Here is an 11,957-nt window from a genome sequence, read left to right as displayed (position 1 = left end):
TATCGGACGGTGTAAAAACCTCAGTGACACCAATAAAACGTACCTGCAAATCTCGTTGTCCTGTGTGGTCCACTTCCTTTTTTTATTGTGAACCTCGAGACAGCCAGATCTTGATCTATGCTTCCGCGCCGTTCAATCCCGCGTTCTCCTCCGTCGTGGACTGCCGTCTCCGCACAGGTCGACCAAACAAAGCTAAGCTTTACACTGAACCCAACACAGCTTTCACCTACCTATTAATAGAGTTCGAGACTTTGATTTAATACTGGATTCTCGTCTCCTCCCTCTCTTTTTCTTTTTTTTTTTAATTTCATCCCTAATCGCTACTTTTGATTATTTGTGAACTAACTCCAATCTTTTTCGAAAATTGATTTTATTACCTGGTCCATTAAAATCTTAAATATACTTTCCCCATCAAAGAAACGTCCAATAAACATTAATTAAAAAAAAAAAACAAGTTATAGAAGAAAAGCATCCAACAAAGTCAGCGAATCTTTAAGGATGAGGTCACAACAGATTTAGTCGCCTTTAACCGGTGTTGTCTCTTCCTAATAATCACCCATGTGAAAGCTAAGTGACACTTTCAACATTATAAACTTTGCTTTATGTTCATATGTGTTTGACATTACACTACTTAATACAAGCTTTTTTCACCTAAACAAAAATGATTTCTTAGCATTCAAATCAAGGGAAGAGAAAGATGATGATCCATGTGTCAAATATCCCTGTTAATAAACTAATTTTTTTATTGTTATTGTTAGGATAAAAGCATTAAAAGATAATATTATGGTTGAAAAATCAGAATGTTAGAGACAATCAGAATTAATTATTATTTGTTATTATGAGTTAAAGTATGTTGTTGAATTAGTAAACTAAAAGAATTATGTTAATAATTAAAAATAATGACAAAAAATAATAAATTTTGATGATCTTCTAATATTTCTTACCGAATTAATGTTCTTCTAAGTGCTAATCTACTAGCTTTGCCACCTCTGCTTACCAAAATAATTTAGGAATAAATAATATATTAACACTTTTCTTTTAGTAGAGATATCTTAATCTACTATCTATGATATTGTCTGAATTAATAAAATTAATAAGTATTACATCAGATTGGCCCATTAGTTATTTTAGATAAATGATATTCATTTTTTACTATAACCACTTAATTATAATAATAATGATGAAAGTACTTAATTAATCAGCTTATGGATCATCATATAAACGACCTTCATTGTTTATTTTCGGCAGCTACCACTAATCCACTATTATGAACTATGACGAGATAATTACGTCAAAGATGTATTATCTGCCATAAAAGGAACTTAGCTTTATTATTTGTTTTTTTGATCAATTATTGTGTTGGTTGCATGGAAGATCCCAAAAAGGATTATTATAGTATATACACTTTTTTACTCAATAAAATTTTTTGGTGTTTGCTACGGTACGATGATAAATTCATATGTACAGATACGTTTAAAATATGGACAAATAACAATAAGACATGTAAAATTTATTTTCTACGTCAGCATTTAATTTTTTCTTTTTTAAATATATAGTATATCACCATTTTTACTAAAATATCCTTTTAATTAAATAAAAATAAAAAATATTTATTTATTTAATTTTACAAAAAGACTTAAACATCCTTCCTTTATTTGATTAGACAAAAATATCCTTTTAAATTAATCAAATTTTAGAATTCAATTAACCCTAATTTTATATTTTCAAATAATTGAAGCAACAAAACAAAAACATATTAAAAAAACAAAAAATCAAAATTATTCTTCATCTGAGTTAAACATATTAAAAAAACAAAAAACAAATTATTCTTCGTCTGGGTTCAAAAACCCTCTCGTTCACGCCTCTAAAGATTTCAGTATTCTTCATCTTCTTCTCTCCTTTTCCCCTTTTGCTCTTGATATAGCACTGGGAATTCTTCATTGCTGCAGCCAAAGCTCCTTCCATCATCACAATCCTTATTGTGTTCTTCGAATCTTCTATCGGCGTGTTCGGCTTTTATGCTCAACTTTGATGGATCATCATCATCATCATGGAACAATGCACGGCAATTGAGTTCATCAAGTCCTAGTGTTAGGTTCCAAATTCCTTCAAGGAAAAGGCAAAGGCATCAATGAGCTTAATTAATTTCTATTTTTAAGAGTTTCATTCCCAAAGTCCTAATTTTTTCACTATGTAAATGAAGTTAACAGCAATCAATGTAAATGTCATATCTTGCATTTGATTATTGGCAATAGATTTTGGTTTTAGTTTAAGAAAGGTTCCTTTTTTGTGTTCTGTTTACCAAAAATAATTAGTCTTTGGATGCTAAATTTTGTTTATTGTTAACAACAGAAACACCATTGTGCCTGTCACAAACACAATACTAATTAGTATTTAATTATGATATTCTGCTGTTGGCTCTCTTCCAATGCATCAGTTCAAGGTAAATGAAGGAGGAGAACACAAGGAGATTAACACAGATTGTGCCATCTGTCTTGGAGAGTTCGAAGAAGGGGAGTGGTTGAAACATCTTCCAAATTGCTCCCATGGCTTCCATGTTCGGTGCGTGGACGAGTGGTAGTGGTTTCGGTCTCATTCAAGTTGTCCTCTATATAGAACCTCTCTCTCTTTTTTTAATATGTTTAATCTAGACGAAGAACAATTTTGATTTTTTGTTCTTGTAATATGTTTTTGTTTTGTTGTTTCAATTATTTGAAACTATAAAATTATGGTTAATTGAATTTTAAAATTTGATTAATTTAAAAGGATATTTTTGTCTAATCAAATAAAGGAAGGATGTTTAAGTCTTTTTGTAAAATTAAATAAATAAATATTTTTATTTTTATTTAATTAAAAAGGTATTTTAGTAAAAGTGGTGATATACTATATATTTAAAAAAGAAAAAATTAAATGCTGACGTGGAAAATAAATTTCACATGTCTTATTGTTATTTGTTCATATTTTAAACGTATCGATACGTATGAATTTATCATCGTATCGTAACAAACACCAAATTTTTTAACATAACCCGATTATAGCAACTACTTCTTCAAGAAGATTTGGATTATAGCCAGCTCCACATATATATTCATAATCGCTTGATAATTTTCATTAATTAAACTGGTTTTTAGGCTTAAGTTAGTTTAATTTAATTGAAAATATATTATATGTGTATTATTAGCTAGGCCAGTCATAGGTAAATATTTAATAATTTTGTAAACCCTAAAGGTAACTCCAATAATGGTTGTTGGAAAACACTTAACCACATGGTTTTAAATAATGTCTGTGATACATATGAGCAATATTTTAATTTGTGAATTTTTTTTTTCTTATACATATATATGATTGAGTTGTCATATTTATCATCCTTAAATAATATGTGAAATATATAGAAAAAACTGTATGTGAACTTAACATATGAGCCAAAAGAATATAATAAATCATTTATATAGTATTTCCACATGAAACTCCTTAGTCTCAAAGCTACATGGTTTATACATGTGATCCATCCTTTATAATTAGTAATTAACTAATTATCAATATATTCCCATTATATCAATCGTCATCTAATTAATTAATGAAAAATATGACACTAATTTTTATTAATCAACATTAATAATCAATTTTTTAATTATAATTTTTTTTAATGATTTAGAATTTATAATTTAATTTGGGTCTAAAGTTTTATGATTTGAAATCTAAAATATAAGATAAACAAAATAATTTTAAAAAATTAATTCATATTAATTAAAAAAAAAGGTTGAATTCCGAATATTACTACTCTTAGTTACTTGGCAAGAAGAAACAATTCATCCACTAACTAAAATTAACTACAAATATTTTTGAGTTTGAATTACAAGTCCCATTTTCCTAATATATTGGGGACATGCACACAATGGGTGAAACGCTAGATACCCACCACAATGACTTAAAATTCCAATGAGAATTTCCCCCTCCTCCAAAATTCTATTGATTCTTCATATATATTTTTTCCACTTCCTTGTGGCATATGAAGAACATGGATGGATAAATTAATTTTGGGGGAAAATATATAAACAAATTACAAAGCCTATAGGGACTACCACATCAATAATTGTTCCACAAGTTGGGCATGCCAACCTCAGATAAGTAACTCTCAGAACTACCTTCTCCTAAACTTGGTGACCCTTTTATACTATTTGTATTGTTGTTATTATTATTAGGTATGTTTCTTTCCATATTTGTGAGCTGACTCAAAACAGCTTTCAATACTTTCCTATCACATGAAAAAGGGTCTAAGCAAGAACCCAAATTGGGTGTTGTAGTAGTTCCTCCTCCACCATATAAAGTTGCATTATTGTTGTTGTTGTTGGTAGGGAATAACTTAGGCTCCATTATGTGGTTGAAAATAGGGCTTGTTTGGGTGTGAGAGAAAATGGAGAAGCAGGGCACTTGCTCATACTCATCAGCATGAAGATGGGTTTGAGGTTGTTGTTGTTGGTCAAAGCTGATGTAAGAATCCATTAATGCTGGAAGAGATGAAGAGCCTGTGTCATCATAGCAGCTTCCCATGCTATTAGGTTTGCCACCAACTTCTCTGTTCTTGTAGAACACCCTACACAACACCCAATCTTCCTGTATGGGAAAAAAAACACAAAAAAAAACACATTGAGGAAATGGGAGGAAAGAAATATGGAGTGTAATGGTGGAATAAATTAAAGTATAAACATATAGTATAGATACTAAATTTTAGTAATAGCCTTAAGGAGTATTAATATTTCTTAGATCAATAAATCTAGGAGAATTAGGTGCTTTCATATTGCTTACATATGGCATTTAATAAAAAATTCAAAGAGAATCTTAGGTCAGCTACCCCATATCTTTCTGAAGTCACATTCTAGCCAATAAGCATGTGAGACAAATTTGGTTTCGGTAGAGCTAGCAAAAACTGATTGCAAAAAGTCAAAATCCTTGAAAAGAAATTAATTACGTTATCACAAGCTAAGTTTCTTCCATGAATCATGCAATTGTGCAAAGAAAATAATACAAAATAAAATATAATAATACCGTTTGCTATTACTCTATACGTGTTATATATTATAAAGAAAATTACTTTAATGAAATAATATTTTTGTTTAAAAAATATCACTTATTTGTTTAGTTATATTTTAAATAAAAGCAATCTTTTTAATAACATATAAAAATCAAATTTTACAATTTATCATTCAATAATTAAAATAAAATATCTTCACACGATGATAATTATAAAATCTTCATTCGAGTAGCCACTTGTTATATAAATGGTAGCCGATAAAAAAATTAACCAAAAATGCGTACCACTAATGAAATAATATCATACAAAATAATTTAGACAAATGCATATAATTTAAATATTTTATTTTTGTATAAAAAACTAAATTAAAAATTAACCTTAATATACTAACCAAATCAATTAACTAATATATTAACAATTTTTTTTAAGAGTATTTTCAATTTGATAGACCAAAGAATAATTTAATACAGATTTAAATTTTATTTAAGAATTTATTATTAGACAAATTACTACATATATAAAATAAGATTCAAACTTTTAATACTTACTTAAATAATAAGTAAAATAATTACTGGAACCAATCTAAATTGATTAATGTAATAAATAATATTATATATATAATTGAATAATATCAGAGAAAAATTTTAGATAAAATTAATAACTTAAACAGAATATATAATATCAAAATATGCATGTATATATATTAAAGTGTCTTATTATTGGATAAGCTAAATCTTAATTCGGATAATGATAGAAAAATTGAATTCATTTTTGGAAAATATTAAAAAAATAAAATAAAAAATGTTGTATTTAGAAAAATAAAAGAAGAAGCAGTTACAAAGAGTAAAAAAAAAAAGAGAGAGTTGAAGTGAGGGGATACCTTAGAAGAAGTGTTGGGGGGAGGAAGAGGAGGTTCAACGCGAAACTCATGCATGACCCACTCAGTCTTACGGCCTTTGGGAGCGCGACCTTGATAGAAGACAAGAGTCTTTCGCATACCAACAAGGCTGCCCTTCCTAAGGATAGGCCTGTCCTTGCCAGTGGCCTTCCAATATCCTGATGCCGTTGCTCTGTTTGTACGCAGACCCGTTGCATACTTTCTGTCTCTCTGTGTGTAGAAGTACCACTCCTTCCCTCCCACACATGCTGTTTCTGCCCAAACCAAATTTTCCTTCCATCAATCAAAAATCCAACTTCTAATAATGCTATTTATAAAAATTTTAATATTACGTTATAAAATTACTTTTTTTAATATAAACTGATAATTATATTTTTGACAGAATTTTAACTACAAATATTTTTTTAGTTATATAAATTTTTAAACTATAAAAGTCTATTTACGTATCAGTAGAACAAACATAATAACTTTTTTTTTTCCAAGTTATTAAACCTTTAACGTAGTCTATGATGTTCGGTAAGATTGAGGAACATGTCCCGTTTGAACATAAGGTGTGAATTGAATTTTTTTTTTCTTTTTAATTTCAACTATATGAGTGGCGACTTGAATAATTTTTTACATTAACAATATTATCCTCTCTTGCTTATAATATAACCCTTTAATCAAATTCTCTTATACTTTCTCTTCTTTTGTCTTATTAGAATTGATAATATTGACTGGAACAGAAGGGAGAAAATAAATATTAAAAGTCACGCGCGCTCGTTCAGTCAATTGACTTATAATAAGACTTTCATTGTTTCATATTTATCTTTAGAAAATTACATACTTCTACATTATTATTATTATTATTATTATTATTATTATTATTATTATTATTATTATAAATGCGGGCAAATTAGTTACTATCTATATAGGTCCCATATATAACTGTAGCTTCGTGCATTGATTGGAATTGTTTCTTCGGATTATGCCCACCCTTGTCAGTTTCTTTTCATTGATGACATGCGTGTGTTAACATACAAAAACTAATTATGGTGCTTTCACAATCAAACAGTTGGTATTTTTCTCCAAAATAATATGTAAACTTGTATAAATTAAAGTAGGAACACATGGCCTATCACAAACCAAAGCATTAATGTTGACCCATCATATCATGCCCTAGAAATCTCTTTTGTCATGCTACATGAAAATTTTACTTAAGACAAGTAATACTTCTTAATTAGGAAAGTACTCACTTCAACCTATCCAATTAATAAGGATTAAAAAAGGATCTATTAAAGTCAAAAACAAGTTGCAAATTAATTTAACCGTCTTATTACTTTAACTACACTTTCCTTTTGCTTTGAAACTTCAATAATAGACTAGGTGGTGGGATACAGCTACAATAATCGTAAGACTTCATAGAGTTTAAAGTTTAAACAATTAATTAAATTATGATATGGAAGTTAATCATGCATGTTCATGAACATGCGTATGGTTGAAATGAATTAATGTTAGCACTATATGAATGAATAATGAATAATGAATCATGAAAATCACTGTCAAGCACTTTAGAATAGGACAATGGCAATGCGTCATTTCACCTAAAAAATTTTGAAGGTGATACAATACATATACATGCATTTGCCTATACCGTTTAGATGCAATTACAATATTACCCCCCATATATATGTATGATATTTTTGAACTTCCCATTCAAAGCTTCTAACCAGAAATAATTAGATTCCTTTCATTCTCGGGTGTATGAGTTTGAGCATGTGTGTACGTGTTATCCATAAAAAATTTTATAGCAAAATGATGTTTAAGTATAAAACTGAAAATTAATCACTATCATGGTGTATATGTATGGAATCTTCGGTGGACAAAATTTATTATTTCTGTTATTCAATGAAAGAAAATAAATATATTAAATTTATTTATAACTTTTATGGATTAATTTTATAGCTTAATATAAAATAGGTTATATTGATAAACCAATTAGAAGTTTTCTCTATATATAAAAAACATTTGAGTAGCTAATATGTCAATAATCAATAACCAGCTTCTAAAATTAGATATATAATCAAATAATTGTATAAATTATTGATAATATATTTAAAAAAAATCTAATTTTTGATATATAAAATATTTTAAATTATTTTATATGTGAAAATGTATTATACTTTTACTATGTGGGCAAGTAAACTTAATTAATTATATTTTCAGTTCGATCTTCATAATATTGAATATGATTGGTTGCAGCCACCTATATATCTATATCTATGTGAAAGTGGCTTGGATTGAATGAAACTTATGACTTATATGACCCGCTTGAATATGGATAGAGGCTTATGTCAACGGGTATCACATGGAGGAATATTCACTTAACGTGATTTCTTTTTTTCCCATTTCATAAAAAATGTCCTTTTGATTAAATTAATACATCAAAAGATCAGATTTATTCAAGCATAATTGCATCGAAATACATTAACTTTTGAATGTATTACTTAGTCAAAATTAAATTTAACAGTTACTTTTTTTGTTTATCTTATTATATTTAAATTATTTTTTATTTTTAAAGAATGAAAATAATAAAAATTAAATTATAAACCCTATGATTATAAAATTAAAGTTCTATTATATCATATATATCATAAAAACATTTATTCTAAAAATTTATACTGTTAGATATATATATATTCAATGCACTGTATTATTGTTGAATATAATTAGTCTAATAAATTCAATGTTAATTATTTTCTAATGAATTATTGATTTGAACAATAATCAAAGCTTGTGATGTGTTACAATTATCTAAGTCACACAGTTGGCAGGTATCATTTCCCCATCAAAGAACACACACATAATAAGTGGTCTTATAGAATTGGAATCTATTATAGCCATTCCAGTTGCTATCATTATGAACCTCACTCTCAAAGCCAAAGAAAGAAAAAGAAAACTTTATCCTTATCATCATAATTTTGAAACTATAGCACACAAGAATACAATACAGGTTGAAAGTAACAACTCTTTTGTACTTTACCAACCAAAATAGCAAACTCAAACCGATCAAACACTTTCATTATTAGTATGTATCATGTGATGGGTGTCCCTAACGAGACTCATCAAGAAAAAGAGAAAACTATAGGGAATTTTATTTCCGATTAAATAATAATAGTTTCATATGCACCCATGCCATTGCCCTCAAACTAAGTTTTTTTTTTCTTCTTTAGTTAATTTAAAAAATTAAATCCACATGAATTACATATCCAAAACACTAATTTATGAGTTTTGCATAGAAATTGATCGCTCTTTCTAAGAGAGTAGCTATTTTTATGTGAATATAATGTTAAAAATCGTTAGATAGTTCATCAATTAAATATATTCAGTCTAACATATCAAATCATCTAAAATTTCATAATATTTTTATACAAAGATCTCTTCACAAAATAGCCACTTTTTAAGAAATATGCAATCATATATATGATGAGGCAACAACAACAAGAATGACAATAATAAGAATAATTATGTATTGCTAGAGAATAATGCATGATATAAAATGGAGAGAAAATTATTAGTGACTAACCAGGAATATCCCATGGCTCACACTTGTTGAGGTCGACATCAATCATGAGAAGGGATTCATTGTGCGTGAACTTCTTCATCAAGTAATCACACACAAGCTCTTCATCTTTTGGATGAAATCTGAACCCTGGTGGAAGCCTTGCCTCTACCAAGCTTATGTTGCTCATTATTCTTTTTTCTATTTAATTTCAACAAATTAAATTAATATATAGTGAGAGCCTGCTTGCTAGGAAGAAGGGGAGAAGAGAGAAAAGAATAGGTCTGAGAGAAAGATGTTGCAAACTCCCAAGGTTTGATTGAATTATTGATGATTAGGTTTGAGAGATATTAGAAAAGGAAGAGGTGCTAAGGTGTATATATAAATGGGAGAAGGAACTCACAAGTGGCTAAGTCAACTTGTTATTAAATGCAACAATGGAGGGTAATATTGTAATTCTATAAGGAGAGAATGGGCATGATGACGTGGACAAACCAATTCCTGCCAACTTGCTGACATGTATCTATATAATTCTAGCTAGGGATCATTTGCTTCTTTTCTTTCCATCTTTTTAAACAATTTTTGTGCATTGCATTAATTTAGTATGGAGATAATGCTAAGTAAATAATTTCCAAAATAACAATAATATAAGACATTTTATCATTATTATTTTCAAATATAAAATTAAGCAAATTATATGATAATAATAATTAGAGAGTTGGCACACAAAGCCCTAGTGATGATGACATAGTCTCATTCGTTTGAATTTTGGCCATTTCTACTTTATATACCCATATCTATTATCTTCCCTATTAATTTATTATTTCTGATTCATGATTTATCTTCGTCATAAATTGATGGGTTTTTGTGCATCTGCCTGGTCTGAAAATTGTGATAAATAATCTCCATATGAAGAATTATTATTATTATTATTATTATTTAAATTAATTAGTTGTGTTCATCAAATTGGTTGTTGATAAGCTGGCATCCACAGGAATTTTCTTGAATAGCCTTTTTATTTAAAACAATAATATGTAAGTCGTTATTTATCAATTTTATGCTCGTAGGTCATATGGTGAATAATTTTTATATCTAATGGCATGGAGACAAATTAAGGAAGCGGATATATTGGCTGAAGAGTATTTTGTGCTGAAATCTGATAGGAGGACATGGGAGTTAGGTGATCAATTTCAATTCGTCAAAATAATATATTATATATTAAAAAATTGTAAAAACTAATTGGTGGGTTGATCAAAAGATTAACTTACTCATCTGCTGAAATAAGTGTCGAGAATTTCAATCTCACAATAATTTATTAAATAATAATAAATTTTAAATAAAATTTTGATCACAATAAATTAATTTTTATCTTGTCAAACTAAAAGATGCCATAAGAGATGAGAGAAAAAAAAATTGCAAAGACATATAGAGAAAATATTTAAACTCAATTTGGGTAAATAATTTAATTAAGTTTTTTCTGAAAAAATAGTTTAAATAATAAATAATTATATTAAAAATAGTTTATAAATAAATTATTTTGTGTTGGAACTTTTAGTTCTAATAAAAATACTTATTTTATAAAAATGTAAAAAAAAAGTAGTAATATTATAGAAGAAGTTATTTTTTTAATTTCTCTATAAACTCTTAAATAATTTTTTAAAAAAGTACAATTTGATTTTAAAAATTACACCAAACATTAATATTACTATTTTTATAAATCAAAAACTTAAAAAAATTATTTTTAAAACTTTTTAAACGGGTCTTTAGCCATAATTTAGCTTGAGTAATAATTGAAGTGACGGTATAAATTAATCCAACAGTTAAATAAAAGAGGTTGCTCCTCCGAAACTTCTATTTAAGCATATAGGTTAGTGAATATTAATTAGTTAATGAATTATATAATACCGCTTAATTATGAAACTGAAACCTAGAGTTTGGGCAACTCTTGGCAATGATGAGAGAGAAGTCAATCCTCGTGGTTAATTCTTTTTACCTAAATTAAACAAGACCTTCAATTTGCTGAACTATTCACTCAACAAGGAGGTTGAATTGAAGATATTTTCTTTCCATTTAAAAGTTCAAAAAGATGAAGTGAGATTTCGTGATTAGTATAAGGTTATCAAGTATAATTTTCAAAAATATTTAGAAGACACTAAAAAAAATAGTAAAAAACAATTTAAAATAAATTTATTTTATATTTTAATTATTGTTAGAATAATTAGATAATATTATCTATAATAATATGTAATTATAACTATTATATATATAAAATTATAGATATTAAGTTAAATAAAATTACTTTAAGTTATTGTTTCCACAAAATTATTTTATTTTGTAAAATTACCTTATTTTCTTTATATCTTATGAAAATTCAACAAAACGGCTAATTTTGTACAAGAATTTCTTCAATAAAATAATGGATCTTTATGTGTAAGGAATCTATTAATTAACTAACTTAACCTGGTGTATGTTTATCATCTTCCAAT

General features: G+C 27.4%; 1 protein-coding gene across 1 annotated transcript; it reads right to left on the bottom strand.

Annotated features, from left to right (window-relative positions):
• Nucleotides 1-3,760: 3,760 nt before the first annotated feature.
• Nucleotides 3,761-9,805, bottom strand: LOC130941404 (NAC domain-containing protein 21/22-like). The gene is made up of 3 exons (XM_057869892.1): nucleotides 9,496-9,805; nucleotides 5,913-6,184; nucleotides 3,761-4,614 (listed from the first exon to the last, which is right to left on the bottom strand). The coding sequence occupies exons 1-3, from the start codon at nucleotides 9,659-9,661 to the stop codon at nucleotides 4,087-4,089; spliced, it is 966 nt and encodes a 321-aa protein (XP_057725875.1). The 5' UTR covers nucleotides 9,662-9,805; the 3' UTR covers nucleotides 3,761-4,086.
• Between the last annotated feature and the right edge of the window lie 2,152 nt (nucleotides 9,806-11,957).

The sequence above is a fragment of the Arachis stenosperma genome, chromosome 7, assembly GCF_014773155.1.
Source record: "Arachis stenosperma cultivar V10309 chromosome 7, arast.V10309.gnm1.PFL2, whole genome shotgun sequence".
In the NCBI taxonomy this organism is placed as follows: Eukaryota; Viridiplantae; Streptophyta; class Magnoliopsida; order Fabales; family Fabaceae; genus Arachis; species Arachis stenosperma.
This window is presented reverse-complemented; position numbering and strand designations above follow the sequence as displayed.

Coding starts and splice junctions, on each gene's coding strand:
- LOC130941404 (XM_057869892.1), bottom strand. CDS start 9,661: ATGAGCAACATAAGCTTGGTAGAGGCAAGGCTTCCACCAGGGTTCAGA. Junction 6,185..9,495: donor TGAGCCATGGGATATTCCTG/GTTAGTCACTAA, acceptor TGGTTTGGGCAG/AAACAGCATGTGTGGGAGGG. Junction 4,615..5,912: donor CCCCCAACACTTCTTCTAAG/GTATCCCCTCAC, acceptor TTTCCCATACAG/GAAGATTGGGTGTTGTGTAG.